This window comes from Crocuta crocuta, unplaced genomic scaffold (assembly GCF_008692635.1).
Source record: "Crocuta crocuta isolate KB4526 unplaced genomic scaffold, BGI_CrCroc_1.0 scaffold318, whole genome shotgun sequence".
NCBI classification, from domain to species: Eukaryota; Metazoa; Chordata; class Mammalia; order Carnivora; family Hyaenidae; genus Crocuta; species Crocuta crocuta.
Genome location: NW_027531425.1, coordinates 5029107 through 5049242, shown reverse-complemented (window position 1 = coordinate 5049242; position 20136 = coordinate 5029107). Strand labels below are relative to the sequence as shown.

Here is a 20136-nt window from a genome sequence, read left to right as displayed (position 1 = left end):
TGGTTCTTTTCCCCCCCCCCCCTTTTTTTTTTTTCTGTCCTGTGAGGATAGGGACCATTCTGGATTTATGTATCATTGTATCCCTAGCCTCTTAATACAATGTTTGATACATAACTAGCATGTAGTAGATAGCTGTTGAATGTGTGAATAAATAAAAGAATGAATAATGGTTTAAAGTATTAATATATGACCAATCTGCTTTTTGAACAGAATTGGATAAAAAATTTTTAAAAAATCATGAAGACATTTCCAAACTGATAGCTCAGTTGCAACTATATGGCAATGAGTTAGAAAGTATTTCTTTTTTGCCTTAAAAAAGAAAAGAATAGAAAGCACACACACACAATACCCCCCCCAAAAAAAAACAGAAAAACTTATAAACTTTCCCAGGTTTTAGTCCTATCACCTCCCTCCACCTAACTCTCCCCACCACACAATTGATAAATTGATCAGAATGCTTCAAGATGCATTTAAGTTATAAAACTGCCTTATAGCATATACATTACCAAGGCAGAAAATGTTAGAGATTTTGGCAACATGTTGGATTAAGAATACAGCTCTCCTGGTTATAAACGCCTAGAGATATGTTTAATAAAATGTAATTAGAGAACTTTATATTACAGAGGTGAGCTTTAAAGAAAGAAAAGGAAGTTCTCAGGTACCAGAAACAAGTGGGGCCTGGAAGTTTTGGTGGCTTGCTCACTGGACTACCAAGCATAGCCTTGAGTTTTAGAGTCAGTTGGACACAAGGCGAGGCCTTGGATTTGCCTGCTGTGAGAAGTTAAACTGCGCTCTGTCTTTAGACCCACAAAGATACCCAGAAAGCTGTATCCTCAGTGAAAGGGAGTGCATCTGCCATGCTTTTAAGTGCCAGAAGACCCAACTACAAGTGGCTTAAAGGATTTATTATCTCACATAACAACATATCTGGAAGTAGGTCATACCCAGGGTTAGTTAATTTAGGGACCCAACAACATCAACAAGAACATAGGGGCTTTCCATCTTTTCTATCCTGTTATTCTTAATTCTGTATGATTTTTCCATTTGTGGTTGCATAGTGGCACCAGGGATTCCAGGGATCATACCCAGTCACAGTAGTGACTAGCAAAGATGAGAGGGTCTTCTAGACTCTTCTGTTTACAAGGAAAACTTGCCCTCAGATGGTCCTCCCACCAGGAGTTTCCATTGACTAAGACTGGTTCTCATGCTTGTACCTATACCACCTTTTAGCAAGAAGAATGAGGCTATCATGATTATCTTAGGCTGATTATGAGTCTCCCTCGAGGTCTGGGCAAAAGGGCTCCTAAACTGAACATGTAGGAAGATGATCCCGATGATCAAGATAAAAGGGAGAAGGCAACAAATTAACAAAATACTAGTACCAGACCAGGAATAATCTTTCTGGAAGCTGCTAGAGAAACAAATTTAAAAATACTCTGAAAGCTCACCTCCACACCCATAGGCTTGAGTCTTTCAGGCAGTGGGGGAGGGAGAATCTTCACTGCAAATTCTAAAGAAGTGATAATCCGAAATTATGAAACACATGCAAGAACTTCAGAGAATGACAGTCTGAAAAAGAGTATAAAAATAAATGTTTAAATGACTGAAAATAAAACACGGAATAAAAACTACAGGAAAGAATAAGGCACCATGGGGACATAATGGAAGAGTAACCAAAATAACTTCAGAAATGAAAAATGTTGGTCATTGAAAATCAAAAGTTTAAAATAGAAGATTAGACGTAGTTAAAAGAGGGAATTACTTAACCGAGAGGAAATTACCCAGAATGAAGCCCAGAGAGGTGAGCTGGAATATATGAAATAAAGATTAATAGATATGTCTGTAGGCCTAATTGAAATTCCAAAAAGAGATTACCAGAGAGAAGTAGGGGGAGAGAGAATATATTTGAGGAAATACAAAATTTTCTACAACAGTTGGAAGATACAAAGTTTCACATTAGGAATCACAATGAGTTCCAACCAGGATACATTAAATCCACACTGACAGTGTATGGTAATAAATCTGCAAAACTCCAGAAATAAAAGACAGCCTCTTAAAGGAATGGCAGTTAGACTACACTAGCCTTCTCAACAGTAATATTTGCAGTCAGAAGAAGTGTGGCAAAGTCTGCATTCAAAGTGCTGAGTAAAAAATAATAATGAACCTAGGGTTCTAGACCTTTTATTCACATTATAGGTAAAATCAAGATTGTCCAAACAAAGGCAGTTTATTACTCACCTTGCAGAAAGAGCTACTAAAAGATTGTAATTCAGTAAGAAAGAAGTTGAACCTAGAAGAAAGAGGTGGGTTGTAGGAAGCAATGATAAAAATCAGAATTGTTATACATATGTGTAAATCTAAAGTATTATAAAAATATCATAATGTTTTATTTTGAGGCCCATAAGAAGAAAACTATAACTCTGGATGAAAAAGCATGGAGATGGGAGGAGGTGATTTGATATAAAGCCTTTCTAAGGTTTTTGTATTTTTCAGGAGGAAGGTAAAACATCAAGTAACTGTAGACTTACACTAAGGCAAGGATACACATTACTATTTGTATTTTAAGTTAAAAAAAAAAATTTTAAAGGAATCTATACACCCATCATGGGGCTGGAACTCGCAATCCCCAGGTCAAGAGTTGCACGCTGTATCAACTGAGCCAGCCAGGCTTCCCTCAGCAGAACAAGCTGAGGATTGCTGGAGGGGCAGGGGAGGCGGGGATGGGTTAAATGGGTGATGAGCATTAAAGAGGGCACTTTTGGGGATGAGCCCTGGGTGTCATACGTATAAGAGATGAGTCACTGGGTTCTGCCCCTGAAGCCAAGACTACACTCTGTTAACTCACTTGAAATTAAATTAAAAAAAACTAAAAAATATATATATATATAATAAAATAAATCTAAAAGTGTATGTTTTTAAATTAATGGATATTTTAAATTTAATATATCATCTTAGCTGATTTATTTTTACCTAATTCATATTGCTAAAGCCAAATATTGTTTCTTGTTCTCTAGTTCATTAGTCCTCAAAACTTGTTCAGATGGTGACCTACCGCTAGGTCATGATGAGCTCTCTGATACGTCACATCCCTTTAACTTTTCTCCTTCAGTTGCACAAAAAAAAATCATGATTCAGCTTCAGTGGTAGCACTTTCTTGCCAGCATCTGGGAACTGACTAATTATTAATAAGCTAATTATTATAAATAAACTAATTATTTCATTTCACTCTTTTGGGGACCCGAGTAGGTTAAGTAGCATGTCATGTCATGTCTGCAACATGTCTTATAGTTTTCTTTTATTCTCCCTATTATGAAAGTTAATGAATTATCAACATGTAAGATTTTCTTATAATCATGATTTTGGTATTTAGGATGATTTTTACCATTACATCAGTGTAAAGTATTTTATTAAGGTTTGTTAAGAGATTTAACTATCTGGTATTGCTTTGGGGATATATTGTTTATAAGCAGTGGGTGTAGTTTCTATCTATGGAGCATGTGCTATGTTTCATGTACTTTACTCGGTGTATTTTATTATCTCTCTTGTTCTCTGTTATCTCAGTTACTTATTTAGTTAATTACTTACTTATTATTATCAGTTTCTGTGGGTCGTGGATCCAGACCCTGCTCCCCTGCATCCTTTCTTTCAGAGTCTGACCAGGTTGCAGTCGAGGCATTGGCCAGGCCTGTAGTGTTATCTGAGAGCATGACTACAGAAGGATCCACTTCCAAGTTCATGTGGTTGTCGGCAGGGTTCAGTGCAGGCAGTTGGATTGAGGGCCCCAGTTTCTTATGGTCTCTGGGCTGGAGGCAAGGTTGGCAGTTTCTTGCCATGTGGGCCTCTCCACAGGGCAGCTCACAGCTTGGCAGCTTGCTTCATCAGAGCCAGCAAGAGCATGGGCTAGCAGATGGAAATTGGAACGTTCTGTAACTTGACCTCTGAAGTGATATCCCATCACCTTAGTTGTGTTCTGTTGCTTAGAAGTAAATGATCCTGGGGATCAATGGGGACCATTTTAGAGCCATAATATCCTAAACAGCTTTATGAAATAGCTTTTATTCAAACTAGCATCTAAGGCTCAGAGGTATCAAGAAATTATTAAGGTCACAGCTTGTAGAAGTGTAGATTTTGAATAAGACCTAGGTCTTTTCTAATTCTACTGTCTATTATGTTTTATTTAACCAAACTGATGATCTAAGGGATCAACTAGGAAATTTAGAATGCTGCAGATTCACATACCAAAATAAATCTGTTGATTAAATTCCTTAGAACCCCTTAGAAATATCATGGGTAGAGTGACTGTTGTTAATTAAATTCATCATAAATTAAAATTCCCTATTTGTTTTTAGCCACTGAATTGAATTTTAGGCAATAGGAGAGTTCAGAAAATTATTGATTTAGTTTAGAGTTATAATGGTTGATAATGGCATTAATGTTTTCCAGAGTGCCATAATTAATAAATTTGAACTTTATTATTACTAGAGTGACCTTAAAATTATTAGCTCAAAATCCAGAATTGTTTAAACAATTCTTAAGAAATATTTTATACTCGGGGCGCCTGGGTGGCTTAGTCGGTTAAGCGTCCGACTTTCGCTTAGGTCACGATCTCGCGGTTCGTGGGTTCGAGCCCCGCGTCGGGCTCTGTGCTGACTGCCAGCTCGGAGCCTGGAGCCTCTTTCGGTCTGTGACTCCCTCTCTCTCTGACCCTCCCCTGCTCACGCTGTCTCTCTCTCTCCTAGAAATAAATAAAAAAAAACATAAAAAAAAAAAAAAGAAGTATTTTATACTCTACATAGACTGTTTCTTAACTTTTTTGGATTATGGACTGTTAGAATAATCTGATAGGAGATAAACCTTCTCCCAAAAAAGTTCTCATATGCAAAATTTTTTCATCGAATTTAGCTGTTGTGATGTTATGACTGCACTCCAATCCACTCATGATTCAGGGACATGTCTGTGAAATCACAGATTAAGAACTTGATTCAAAGAGTTTTCTATTATGTGGAAAATAGACACACACTAGAATATTATTCAGTCATTAAAAAAAGGAAATCATGCCATTCACAACACAGATCTGGAAAGTATAATACTAAGTGAAATAAGTCAGAGAAAATACCATATGATTTCACTTACATGTGGAATTTAAGACACAGAATAAACAAAGAAGATAAAAGGAGACAAACCAAAAAACAGACTGTTAACTGTAGACAACAAGTAGATTGTTACCAGGGGGGAAAAGGGGATGGGTGAAATAGGTGAAGGGGATTAAGAGTATACTTACCTTGGGGTGCCTGGATGACTCATATGATTAAATGTCTGATCCTTGATTTTGGCTCAGGTCATGATCTCACAGTTCTTGAAATTAAGCCTCACATTGGGCTGTGTGCTCACAGTGTGAAGCCTGCTTGGGATTCTCTCTCCGTCTCTCCCCCGCTCCCACATGGAATAATGTATAGAATTGTTGAATCACTGTATTGTACACCTGAAACTAGTATAAGCTATATACTGGTAATGCTGTATGTTACCTATGCTGGAATTGAAATGAAAATTAAAAAAATAAATAAATGCTTTATGCCATTTGAATAAAAAACCTTAAAGTGTTTGTTTTTCTTAGAGTGCAAGCCAGGAGAAGGGTGGAGGGTGGGGGAGGGAGGGGGAGAGAGAGAGAGAGATGATCTTAAGGAGACTCCATGCTGTCTCTGGAGCCTGATGTGGGGCTTGATCCCGAGATCCTGAGATCATGACCTTAGCTAAAATCAAGAGTCAGGCACTGAACTGACTGAGCCACCCAGGTGCCCATTCTGGTGTTTTCTGATGATGAGAAAACATTAATTTTAGGGAAAATAATTTTCATTTACTAGTCCTAAAAGAGATTATAAAATTTTTATTAAAAAACAAAGTTTTTTTGTTTCCTAAGCATTAAAATTAGAAGTTATTGTACCTTTTTTTTCTAGCCCTCTAAGCAGTTCCTGACATATACTAGGTGCTCAACAAATATTTAATAAATTAATGAATTAATTTCAGAATATCAAATAAAACACTTACACTTTTTTCTGGCTGGGAAAATGAAACTTTCTCATTTGAATGGTACTGATATTTGACATCAGAAACCTGACCACAGGCATTTTAAGGTGCATGTTATTTTATTGTCATGTTTGAATATAAGTTCAAATTAGTGTTTTTATATTTTAAGGTAAATGAACATTTGAAAGACATTATGGAACAAGAACAGAAATTGAAAGAACATCACACAGTTGAAGCTCCAGGAGGTCAAAAGGTATATATTTCAAAGAAAATAAGGTGCCTTTATGAGACTGTGTATACTCACATATATGTATTGTTTGGGAAATACATATATTAATTAATAAATATGTTCATTAAATTACTTATTGGTGATGTTAAGTGTGCCGTAGAAAGCAGGTCATAAATACTAAGTAAGTAGAAGAAGTGCAAAATGAAGGTTAATTGGGTGAAGGTGTTTCGGAAAAATTGTTAATGATTAGAACTCAATTTGTGGAGTACTTTTGGCAGAAATAATGATTTTGCCAAAGGCAAAATGTATGAAACAACAAGAACACATTTTCAGTGTACCAGCCGTACAATTACTCATAATAAGACTAACCTTTTAAATACATTCCAGGAATTGTAAGTTGTACATATGGTTATTCTGTGAAGAAAGAAGAAATGTTAATATGGAATCATTTTTTAAAAATTCATGTGGCTTTTAGAGTTTCCTTCTTTGAAAATTTGTGTTTTTGTTATAATGAGAGCTCTTATGTTGGGTAGCATTTGAATTGAATTGAAGTATAAGAAATTAGAATTATTCAGAGACCTTATTTTCCATTTGGATTATTTCAACTTTATTATTACACAGTTTTTCTATTCATTTTGGGCTAGTGCTCCTGGTCACTGATACCTGTGTAAGAAGAGAAAGACAGAATAGAAAGGAAAGGGAAAACTGTTTTGTATATTATCAACTTCAGTAGAAGACTTGTGGGAGACCACCTAAAATTTTGTCTAAACTTGGTATTTTGGGATCACTGTGAATTCCCTCATTTAGCTTACTGACTAGCTCCTGAAAATAGTGTCCATACTTGATTCTTCATCTTAACTTTGTCGATATCCTTTCCCCTAGATCAGAATGGAAATCTTTTTTTTCATCTCCCAGATCACATATTTCATTTCCCCCTTCCACCCCCTTCTGCCTCTCTCTCTTCCCTCCTGCTTCCTCCCATTCTTTCCTATTAGTTTCCCTTCTTTTCTCTTTCTCATCCCGTAGGAGTTGAAACCTCTGCCCCCAGTTTTGCTCCTGACTAATTGGAAATATGTTAAGATGGCATCATCCTAAGTTATAACACTAATGGCCTTTTCCCATAGAAATCTTATTTATTATACATAATGACTAAATCCTGTAGTATTTCATACACATCATGAACTAAATAGGGATTTTATATGCTGGCCTAGGACCCAATAAACATTATTTCTTTGGGGATAAATGCCATTTATATTCCAAACAGAGTAAGTAAGCTTTAAGAAAAGCTGTATGGAATCTGGACACTATTTGTATTACACCACTTTGATGCTTTTTTAAACGATTTTTTAAGTTTATTTATTTTGAGAGAGAGAGAGGGAGGGAGAGAGAGCATGAATAGGGGAGGGGCAGAGAGAGATGGAGAGAGAGAGAGAATCCCAAGCAGGCTCTGCACTGTCAACACAGAGCCCGACATGCAGCTTGAGCCCATGAACCATGGGATCGTGACCCGAGCCAAAACCAAGAGTTGGATACTTAACCGACTGAGCCACCCAGGCGCCACTACCACTTTGATGTTTTAATAGCACTTCCCCATGCAATTTCACATATTAACCTCATGACCAATATTTGTTGAGTGAGTGATTGAGTAAATGAAGGAATGAATGTGATTCATTTTTAAATATGTGGATTAATATGTTTTTATTTTAGCACAATACATATTTTTATTCTCAAATGAATTTTCTTTTTTTCCCATTTTTTTAAAAATGTTTTTAATTTATTTCTAGGAGAGAGAGATTGAGACAGCGTGAGCAGGGGAGGGTCAGAGAGAGAGGGAGTCACAGACTCTGAAACAGGCTCCAGGCTCTGAGCTGGCAGTCAGCACAGAGCCCAGCGCGGGGCTCGAACCCACGAACTGCGAGATCATGACCTAAGCGAAAGTCGGACGCTTAACTGACTAAGCCACCCAGGCGCCCCTCTTTTTTTCCCATTAGAATCTCTGAAATTTTTGTTGAGTGATTGAGTAAATGAAGGAATGAATGTGATTCATTTTTAAATATGTGGGTTAATACCTATTTTTATTTTAGCACAATACATATTTTTATTCTCAAGTGAATTTTCTCTTTTTTCCCATCGTTAGAATGTCTGAGAATTTCACAGAGACAGCGTCAATTTTACATTGTCTTACTGCAAAGTACAGGTGTCATCATTACGAAGAACCACTTTGTGACAGCATAAACTAGGGAAAGAAATCTCTATTACCGAACACAGAGATTTTTGGCATTTGAACTAGTTAGTTTGACTGGAAATGTAATCGTTTCATTCTTGATTTTTATTCCTTAAAAGCAACATTCTTGATCCTTTCCTCCTTGTAGGGATGAGAGATAGCATGACTTTGCTCTTCCTTATTGCTGTACGATTGGTAAGAAGTTGCCACGCCGGGCACCTACTGAAGCTAGCCTGCCTAGTGACCCAGGTGCTAGCCTGTTGTCTGTGATTTATTCAGCTCTAGACAGAGCCTATGGTGTTGGATATTTCTTCCCTTTTGTTCTTGCCTACCTATTCCCAACTTAGATGTCCAGTAAAATCTTATTTTATGAAACTTTTTTTTATAGCCATCTTGTTGGTAAAATATATACATACATTGAGGGATACTTGCACGGTATGTTGTTAGTGCTGGACCAAAATTAGAATTCCAAAGCTATTTCTTTAGATTTTTACATCTGCTTATGTTATATTTCTGACTGTTGGATTGGTTGGTCTCCTTAAAAGGAAGGAAGTTTTAAGCAGTGCCATGTTTTAGGAAATGGTTTTGTTTAAACAGTTTACTAATGTTATTTTCTGTTTTCTTTTCAAGTTGCTCTTTTTGCTTTTAATATTCCTTTTTACTCTAAAGAGGATGCTCAGTTAAATACGAATTTCAGATAAACACCAAGAAATTTTTGGTGTAAGTTGCACGAACATTTCATATTTTTATTTGCTAAATCTGACAACCCTACTTAAAAGGTGTCTAAAGTTTATAGCCATGACATTAAGCCCAACGTTCATTCTCTCTTAAGGAGTTTGTACAGAATGTATGACACAATGAGTATAAACTTAAAGTAGAATAGCTCTGCCACTGACTAGCTTCATGACTTTTACCAAGGCACTTGACCTCTCTGGGCCTCATTTTCTTTATCTGCAGAAATTTAAAAGTTGAATTAAATGGTTTCTAAGTTCTGTGACTAAAATGACTCTCAAATTTTTTCCTTCTCAATATGTAAAATTAAAAGGAATTCAAAGCAAAAGGTTAGTGAAAATATTAAGTAGTTGGTTATCATAAACTTTCATATATGTATATTTACTTGTAGATTTATAATAACTGTGAGAGTGAAATACCTAAGGTTTTCTAGAAGATTTGGGACTTGAATATGGCCTTAGTTGGTTCTATGGTATTTGCAAAGGAGGACACTAGGTCAAAGGGAATAACATAAGTTACAAGTAAAAGGAATGTTTGGGAATTAGTAAGTAGACCATTTGGATATTTTTGGGTTTGTATTCTTAAATTTACAGTATTAACTCTATAGAGAGTAAAGTTTGTTTCTTGTGGTATTAAAAGATACAGGTCTACTCAGTGCAGCATTCTCCACTTTTAATATAGAAATACTGGTGAGATATTTTCTAGATGGGTGGGAATTGGATGAAGGAATTACCTTTGGAGAAAAGAAATTAACTGAGCTCTAGTTGCTTTTCATTTAAAGGTATAGTTTCCAAATAGCCACCCTCTCCCCAGCGAGACAGTGGGTGAATGCTTCCACATCTTTGCTTGATTACCTCAGCCCATATGCATTTCAACTTTGACCAAAATTCCTTAGCAATTAAAAACTATGACCGACTTTTAAAATTCTGTTTATTCAAACAGTACTTTAGATACTATTTGAAAGAAAATTTTTTAATAACTTTAAATTTTTTTAAGTTTTGTTAAATCCAATTTTGTTTGTTTCTTTTCTAAGTAAGCTCTTAAGCTTTGTGCCCAACATGGGGCTTAAGCTCATAACCTAAGATCAAGAGTCATATGCTTTACTGACTGAGCCAGCCAGGCACCCCAAAAGAAAGATTCTGAAGTAGAATACATTTGGGAAATGCCACCTTGTCTGTGCTCCTTTAAAAATGTTACAACCCATTTTAGCACATTGAAGGCCCACTTAAGAATGTTATTAATGTTCTAATATAGTCTATCATTCTCAGAGACATCATTTGATTTGATTCTTAGACTTATTTTCCTGGTTTCTTTTTCATACCATTATTTCAGTCCAATAATTTTGAAGACTTGACCTGTCTAAATTAGATCATTTTTAAGGAATTCTACCCCTAAGATTCTATTCTATGATTATAGGTTATTCTCGTGTGGACTTTTGTGGTCAGTGCTGATTCATTTCTTTATACCTATTGCCAGTATACTTTTTTTCTTTCATAGTCATTTACTCTTGGTTACTGGTAAAGCAACTTCCCAATCTATAATATGCCTCTGTTGTCTTATCAACGTGTTTAGTTAAATGAGGAACTTGGCACTTTAAACATATTTAAAACCCAGAGGTGGTACCATGACATTTTTCATTCTCCAAGCAATGTTTTATAAAGGTGACTTGCCCTGGAGAGACTTAAATATGGTTAGATATCCTACTACTATGATTTTCATCTTTGCCTAAGAGTGCTGTAAAAAATTAGATTTCTTTAACAGGTCTATAGATCCTGTGCATTTGGATACAGACTTTACAAAGATTTGGATTGGTATAGACTTAATATAACATTTTTAAAAATATTTATTTCTTTTTGAGAGAGAGAGAACACATGCACCACAAACATGGTAGGGGCAGAGAGAGAGAGAGGGAACGAGGGAGACAGGATCCAAAGCAGGCTTCAGACTGTCAGCACAGAGCTCGACACGGGGCTCAAACTCATGAACTGTGAGATCGTGACCTGAGCTGAAGTCAGACGCTTAACTGACTGAGCCACCCAGGTATCCCATTAATGTAGCTTTTTAAGAACATTTTTTTTTTTTTGACTTCTGAAAGATTTCAAGATAGAAAGAACCTGTATACTCTTGACCCAGATTCATCAATCTAACATTTTGCCACATTAACTTTCCTTCTATATATATGTGTGTATGCATGTATGTATGTATATATACACACACACATACATCACACACAAACAATATCTATGTAAATGTTTCTGAAACATTTGAAAGAGGGTTGCGTACATCATATCTCATTATCCCTTCATGCTTCAGTATATATTTCCTAAGATCAAGGCTGTTTGTTTATATAACCAAAGTACAGGTGATTTGATGTCAGAATAATACTTTGATCACACTTACAGCCTATATTCCACTTTTGTTACTTGTCCCAGTTGCACTCATTTACACATTATAATTTTCTTTTTCCCTGCAAGATCATGTCATGCATTTAGTGGTCATATCTGTAGTCTTCTTTAAATGGGACTACTTCCTTAGCTATTCTTTTTTTGCTCATGACCTTGACATTTTAAAGAATATCCCTCAATTTGTTTTCTTCTCATATCTCCTCATAATTAAACTGAAATTCTGTTTTCCTAGACTGGAATGCTATATAAATTGTGTCCTTCTCACAGTATTATATCCAGAGTACATGATACCCATTTGCCCCTACTAGGTGATATTTTCATTAGTTGGTTAAGATACTGTCTGGTTTCTTCACTTCATGGTTATTATTTTTCTTTTATAAGTAATTTGAGATGACATACTTTGATATTTATATTTGACCCTTGAAAAATGCAGTGTCTTAGGGGTGCCAACCACCTATGCAGTCAGAAATCTGGTTATAACTTTTGACTCCCCAGAAACTTAGCCACTGATAGCCTACTCTTGACTGGAAGCCTTACTGATAACATGAAGTGTTAATTAACACATACTTTGTATGTTATATGTGTTTTATACTGTAGTTTTATGATGAAGTAAGCTAGAGAACAGAAAATGTTATTTAAAAAATCCTAAGGAAGAGAAAATATATTTCCAAGATGGTACTGTATTTATCAAAAAACCAAACCGAAACGAAACAAAACCATATGGAAGTGACCTATGCAGTTTCAAGCCTGTATTTTTCCAGGTCAACTGTACTAATTTGCTCAATCCTACAATATGTATATAGTAGTTTCAGAGTTGCTATGTGTTTACCAATATGAAAAAGAAACCACTAAAGAGTTTAAGATTTGTTTGCAATTCTTTTTTCTTTTCTTCTTTTTTTTTGATTTGTTTTACCCTTTTAATGCTTTTATATGTTTTCCAGTTTTATTGAGATGTAATTGACATATAGCACTGGTTGTTAGCTAATATCCATCATCTCATGCAGTACCATATAAATCTTCTTTCTTTAGATTGATAGTATATGGTCAGAATGCCGTGTTCTAAAGTTGCTTGGGTTCCGCTCCATACACACTTCATTGTAGTTATGTTTTTCCTTTGAAATATATTTGGGTTTACTTGTTTCTGTTTTCATGTGGTTTTAGTGGCTTTTTTGCACCATCCTTGTTGATTTGATTTTGTGTTTTGAATATATAGAACATTGTATTTTTCCAAATTACATTAATTCCAAAAGTTGAAACTACACAAAAGTCCTACTCAGAAAGGTATTCCTCTCTCCTCTTATCTCTTCTACCTCTTTTCTCCCCCTCACTCCCCACTAACCCTTGTGGGTTGTGAGTAATCAGTAGGTTTATCCTTGTTTTTGTTTTTACAGAAGTAAGCATATATTGTTTTTTGTTAAATATATATGTTTGTTTCTTTCCCCTCTAACAAAATATATTTAATCTTTTGCAATCTTTTGCATTAACAGTATATCCTGGAAATTAGTCCATACAGTCCCTAGATGTCTTCCTCATCTTTTTTTTTTTCAGCACAGTGCTCTGTTCTGTATGTACCATAGTTTCTTCTACCGCTTTCCTATGGGCGTTTAAGTAATTTTTAGTATCTTGCAATTAGAAATAATACTACAAAGAATAATGTCCTTTTGTATTCTTGGATTTTCAGGGTAAATACCCTAGGACTTGGATTGCTAGATTGGAAGGTAAATGCATTTGTAGTCTTGGTACCTAGTGCCAAAGTCTCCAAGGGGTTTGTACCATTTTACGCTCCTGTCAGCAGTGCACCTGCTCTCTTCTTGGACCTGCAGAAGAGCAGAGATTTGGGTCACAGCTATGACTAACTCCTTAAAGAATTCCAACTTTGTGAGGTCTCCCGGAAAGGCCAGGTCAAACCAGCATCCTTCCAAAGTGGCTGAGAACACCTAGAAGTTGTTCAGGAATTATCCCAAATCCCAGAGTGGTTATAGATACCTGGAGAATGACATAGAGCTGCCTGGGGAGTACTAATGGCAATCCTAAAACACCTAACCAAAATTTAGGATGAGCCAAATATGTGTTGAAGACAGTGGAAAGGAATGCTGGAAATGAGAACTACTCCAGAAAGTCTGAACTGCCCAGATTGTCCCCTGTCATTAGTAAGCACTTAATAAAAATTTTAAAAAATTCCACTTATTGTCTATGGCCTTTTAAAAATATTTTGGCCTCATAAGTTTATCTTAAAATAGTATTTGAGGTTGCAGTTTGCCTTTTTGTTCTCTGAAAATTAAAAGGAGGGGGAAGTTGCTGTTCACTTCAGAAATACAGTTGTCTTTCAGCAAGAAAATTTTTGCTATATATTTGAATTTATTTAAGTATGAGTTTATAACTATGGATAGCATAGATATTTATTTGTTCTTTTAGTATATTTACTTTTTTTTAAGTGATATTTCCTTCGGTAGCCAATCTGTTGGCTTTCCTTTTTCTTGAAAAGGATTGCTATGACTAAATTAGGTCAGTGGAGAGGTGGGAAGAAGGCCAGAGCAGTTTGAATTGGTAAAAGTCCTGCTGAATATTTTACAAGATGTATGGAGTAACTTGAACCTTTACACATCTCCTGTTTTGAATAATTGACAATAAACTGCTTTTTATCAGTTTCTGTATAATGGATTTTTCTAGTCTCTAAAACCAAGAAAATCCTTGTTTTTGAAATTTCTGTTATCCATTGGAATCCTGACACGTGGCTTCCTTCTTTTTGTTTCTGCTCTTGTGCTTTTTATGGTTATCACAACTGCAGCTGCCAAAAACTTCTGGCTAAATGAGAGATTAAAATACATGCAACAAAATTATTAAGGTTATTCTTCCTAATGCAGTAAGAAAAACTTAGTGGACATGTTCTCTCTATATGGAAAGTTGGAGTTTTTCTGAGTCTTGAGATGATATTTTTTCTGATTTTTGAAGTTCTTGAAAATACTTTATATTATTTTCCAAATAGTCTTATTTTTACAGTTAATTTTATGTAGGAAAAAAATTTTTTTTAAGTAATGTCTACATCCATTGTGGGGCTTGAACTTACAGCCCTGAGATCAAGAGTCACAGTGGCTGAGCCAGCCAGGAACCCCAACTTTCTACATAAAAGTTGAATATGAATTTTAACTCCAACCCCATTTAGTTTGCTTCATTCATCAAATGTTTATTCAGGGCTGTTAGAAATTGTGCTAGGAAATAGGAAGATAAACAATCACAAATTGTTAATTCATACTAACTGAAATTATGAGTTTATTGTACTTATCATTTTGAAGAAATAAAATATTTGGGATACCTCTAGATAATAAAATTAATAACATATTCTCTCTATATAAGTAGCTGCTTGCTTTAGAGACTCTGTAAAAATCTTAGTAAGAATTGCTAATTGGTCTTCCCTCCATTAATTAAATGAAATTGTTCATCTACTTAAATGATTATGTTTTTCAAGTCTACAATGCTCTTTGCTTTATTCATGTACTTGCTGATAGAGTCTTTTTTCTTTGGAAAGAAACACTGCCTAATCAGACTTGGTTTACTAATGTTCAAGAATGATAATGATTGCAAATCTAGCTCTAGAATCTTTCTTCGTTCCTTTTGTGATACAGATTTTTTATTTTTATTTTTTTAATGTTTTTTTATTTATTTTGAGAGAGAGAGTGAGAGAGAGAGAGAATCCCAAGCAGACTGCGCCATCAGCACAGAGCCCAATGAAAGGCTCAAACTCATGAACTGTGAGATCATGACCTGAGCCAAAATCAAAAGTCAGATGCTTAACTCACTGAGCCACCCAGGTGCCCCTAGATTTATTTTTTAATATGATATATTATTCTAGTACTCAGAAATAAGATTCTTTGCTGCCAAAGTATACAGAATATCCTGAGTATCTGAAAAATTAATTTTTGTATTGGGAGAGAAGAAGGAGGAGAAGGTAGAGGCCTTTATCGTTAGGAACTTATGTATTTAAAAAGTACTAACATTTTAGAAATATGAGAACTAAAACTTGGAATTCCATTTTCAGAAGCTTTACTGTCACTTGTTAATTGAAAATCGTTCTGATGAATTTTCCCTTTACCTTTTGCTTTCCCTTTTTTCCCTGCTGCTTCCTCTGAAGTCTCCTTCCAAATGGTTTTGGAAACTGGTTCCAGTAAGTTTGTCCAGCTACTTCATTTTGCTCTCCAGAATTGAAATTATAGAATGGTATTGTTTATGTCTTGCTGGTATAGTCATTTCATATAATTCTGTTAGTTGCTGCTTAGAGATTGGACTTTAAGGTGTTTGATCATAATGTAAAATAAAGATAAAAAAACCTAGCCAAAATTTGGATTAGAAGCTTTAAAAATAGTTTAAGGTAACCATTGTTTTGCTAGTCCTATTGATATTTACAGGCTGCCAGTAACTAGGTATAAAAAAATGTATGGATAAAGATTCTCATTAGTTTTAATAACTTTAGGAAAAGTGAGTATAAATGTATATGTAAATTATTTGTATTTTAAAATCTTTTTGAAAAAATCATTTCCTTTGAGCCTGAGTTGTAAGGTACACGTTTTGTGTGATGAAAAGTGACATACTCTCTGTGGTCCGACCAGTATTGGACCTAAAGTATATTCAGTTCTGATTTGACCTGAAGAGTGATTCTTTCAGGATTAAATCTGGGTGGTTAGACCACTTAGGAAATATTTTATACCGTCAGAAATAAAGATACAACTTAGAAATAAACTGTAATGTCAAAAGAGGAAAATATGATGCCCATTTTAAATGCTAAATTTCTAGTTTGTAGAAAGAATAGGGAATGTTTCCATGCAGTAACTTTATAAAGCCATATAGTAAGATAAAGTGCAAAAGACTCTATAACTTTCATGCACTGCAAATGGGAGTTGTACAGGACTTCAAGATTAAAAGTTGATTTACCTGATACATCTTCTAGGATATAAACTTCAGGAAAATGTTTTAGCATACCACTCATAAATCCCTGATAGTCTATTCTAAACCATTGACATTCATTGCTGAAGCCTTATAAAGCTGTGTGTATGTGTGTGTGTGTGTGTGTGTGTGTGTGTGTGTGTGTGTGTGCGCGCGCGCGCGCGCGCCTTGTATAGAAGTGCTACTTGGCAGTGAGCGGTAGGACAAATCACACAATTCAGTTCTTTGTTTCATGACCCTGTGTGCTCAACTCAGTCCAGTTCGGATTGTAGGCTGAAAACAAGCTACTTCTAGAGGTCTGGGAAGTTTGGGAACGAGCCCAGCCAGTTTAGAGGATTTCTAAGAGGGAGACTATTTTATTTCTAGCTGGCTGGAGAAAGGGGTGTAAGGATCTGGAATTGTGGCTCACCAAATGTGAGAAGGGTAGCTTAAGGCTAGAAGATGCTACTGTTTGATTTCTTCTTTCTTTCTCTCCCCCCCCCACCTCTTCTCTCCTCTTTTTTCATGGTTGAATTTTAAACTGTCTACTAGCAGCAAAGTAAGGAAATTTTCTAAGGATATTAAAATCAATCCATCAAAGAATTTATATAATGCACATATGTAATTTTTTTCTGAATATTGGTGCTCTGAATTTGGAACATAACCATTCAGTGCAGATGCCTGGTGTGCACTGATTAAAAAGAACAAGCTCCTTGAAAATCTTCAAAAGGAAAAAATGTTCCATGACTCTTGTTCTTGGGTAGCCAGTGAGAAATAGGAATAAATATTTCTTCATTAATGCATGTACTTTTTTGAGGGATATCATTTAAAGGAAATTAACTTCACCTAATAGTAAATGTTCTCTTTCAGTAAATTGTTTTTCTGTTTTCATTCTCACAGAAGTATTTTACTTCATAATTATAGTTTAATTCTAAAATGTAGAGATGACCAGTTCAGATGCAGTTAGAAGAACAATTAGTTTTGATTACTTTTTTAAAAAACTTGTATCAGTAAGCAGTATAATCACAAATTTTCCTAATGCTTCAGTATGCATCTTCATTAAGTCGTCAGCATTATTTTCTTGGCTTTAGAAGAGCTAGTGGCTAGTAGCAGGCCAGCCTTTAGTTATTGCCAGCTGTGTGCCCAGCAGTGTGCCTGGCACTTTATGGAGGTCACCTTACTTCATCTTCGGTGATCCTATGCAACAGGTACTATTATTATCCCCGTTTTACATATGGGGAAACTGAGAGGTGAGAATTTAAGTGATTTGTCCAAGATCACGGAGCCAGTAAGTGGCAGAAGCAGGATTTGAACCTAGGTCATCTGACTCAAGGGCTCGTTCTTGTTACTACTGAGTTGTACAGCACATCTCAGTGTTAGAAAACTGTCTTGTAAAGTTGTATCTGGTCACACCAGGCAGTCTTTGGAAAACAAAAGATTTCTTCTGTTTTTCTGAGGGGGAACAGAAATCCTTACATTTGCTCTGTTTTGAACAAAACCTCACTTGGGATGGTTTTTGCAGTTTCAGAGTTATTACACTTCATTTACATTATCTTAACATTCAGATATCAAGCCAGAAGATCTTGGTGACATTCCAGTTCCTCAAAGTGATGTTTCTTATTGCCAGATTTCCTGTAGGAATACTATCATATTCTTATACCTGCTCCCCGTCTGGAGAATTCTTACAGTTCTGCTCAAGAAGTGCTCTTGCTCTTCCCATGTAAGCACTTGTGGTCTAAGTGCTAGCACTAAAATCAGTGAATTTTACTATCTACAAAAGAACAGAACTGACGATTTGGATACAGAGTGATAAGAATCTAGTTTGTGATGCTTTTATATTTAAATGTTTAGGCTCAGTGTCATTTCATGTAAATTGGCAATGTCGTGTTATATTAAGTACTTTGAAACTGTAATGCGGTAGCTCTGTATTTTACTTTGGTAACATCTGGTATTATTTAGAAAAGAAGGATGTTGGTGAGTAGCTTTTATTTCTCTTGATTTATATTACTGATGTAATGGTGTTTTCATGTATGTTGTTTAGTACTCACTTATTTCCATCTTCTTTTTTTTTTTTTTATTGTAGGCTCGTTATAGGAAGGAGCAAACATTGCTCAAGCAATTGCCTTGCATCCCATTAGTAGAAAATTTGTTGAAAGATGGTACAGATGGCTGTGCTCTAGCTGCTCTTATTCATTTTTACTGTCCTGGTGTGGTCAGATTAGAGGGTAAGTGTTCCAGTGAAATCCTGCTGGACTACAGATAGACGGTAACAGATATTAAGACAACAGTATTTAGAAAGTAATGAAGGCTTTTTTAAAAAGAACTTTTTTACGTATCATCCTGAGGAAGATAGTTGAGTATGGCAGTGCTAAGACTTTCTGTGTCATGAGTACTCTGTTTGTATACGTGTGTAAACCAGATTCCACATAACTGGGCATTTGTTCTAAGCCACTAATTATAAGATGAATATGAAATGTATATTATCAAATTAACCCAAAGTCATCACCTTGCTCTCTTCCTGTTTGAAGATATTTGTTTGAAAGAAACCATGTCTTTGGCTGATAGCCTGTATAATCTGCAGCTGATTCAAGAATTTTGCCAAGAATATTTGAACCAGTGTTGCCATTTCACCCTGGAAGACATGCTGTATGCTGCTTCATCCATAAAGGTAATTTATTCTTGTGGGTTTTGTGGTGTTTTGCTCGAAGTTTTTTGAAAAAATATAACTAGATGTATATAAATGGCTTAGTAATGTGACAAATTAACTAATATCAGTCAAAAAAGCTTTTGAAAAAAGTTTTATTTTTCTGCTTATTTTATGTGTGTGTGTTTTTAAATACACTATTAGCTATAGGTTTCTTTTACAATGCAAAGTTTAACTTAAAGTTGTAATACAAAATTGATCTGTTGCCCTAATGTTAGCAAGACGGAGGATAAGCCAGTACGTGTTTCTGAGTCTTCGGTAGATGCTGGTGTAGTGTAGTGGGAGCATGGAGGAGGTTCTGGCCACTTTCACCACTCAACAGGACCATGGAATACGTCCAGAAGAAGGAATCTTTCAGGTCCTAGGACTTGAGACAAAACCTAGGGAAAGAAAGAAGGGAAGGAAATGTTAAAATAGCCTGGAAATGAACCTTTTAAAAAGGAATTCAATTTCATGAATTTGTCCTTTGCTTCAGAATAGCGTACACACACTGCCTGTGAGTTTTAGGCCACTGCTTACTGCTATTCTTTCAAGAACTATTTATTGAGCACCTAGTAGTAGTCTGTATGCTTGGGATAATTAAGTGGACAAAACAAAGATCTGTCCTGGTGGAACTTACTTTGTAGTAGTGATGAGAGATGTATGTCAGGCATAACTGCTTCCAAGCTGCAAGTTAAAAAGCAGCTACTTGTCCCAGAATTTCATGATGTGACACAATACCTCATTATTCCCAGCAGCCCATAACTACAAAGTTCCTTTATGTCTTTTTACAGACCAAGGTTGACCACTTCTGTTTCAGGATTTTAGGAATAAATCATCTTATGATAGATATTTTTTTTTAAGTATGGCTGAGAGGAACAGCTTTTTATCATTTCAATCAGTGTCAGCCTTAACAGAAACT

The 20136-nt window shown here is 35.5% G+C and overlaps 1 protein-coding gene and 1 long non-coding RNA gene across 8 annotated transcripts in view; one reads left to right on the top strand and one right to left on the bottom strand.

The window, feature by feature from the left end:
• Nucleotides 1-20136, top strand: part of CAMSAP2 (calmodulin regulated spectrin associated protein family member 2) — a 114213-nt gene that overhangs the window by 68483 nt on the left and 25594 nt on the right. For 6 of the 7 annotated variants that reach the window (XM_077771935.1, XM_077771933.1, XM_077771932.1 and 3 more), the window contains 3 exons: nt 6194-6277; nt 18615-18756; nt 19060-19199. In XM_077771935.1, coding sequence (XP_077628061.1) covers nt 6194-6277; nt 18615-18756; nt 19060-19199 — 366 coding nt within the window. Of the gene's footprint in view, nt 1-6193; nt 6278-15743; nt 15777-18614; nt 18757-19059; nt 19200-20136 lie in introns of all 7 variants that reach the window. The other variant, XM_077771937.1, reaches the window with a different exon arrangement.
• Nucleotides 19343-20136, bottom strand: part of LOC144238185 (uncharacterized) — a 34895-nt gene continuing 34101 nt past the window's right edge. Inside the window, exon 5 of the long non-coding RNA XR_013337038.1 lies at nt 19343-19615. This is a non-coding gene — a long non-coding RNA (uncharacterized LOC144238185). The remainder of the gene's footprint in view (nt 19616-20136) is intronic.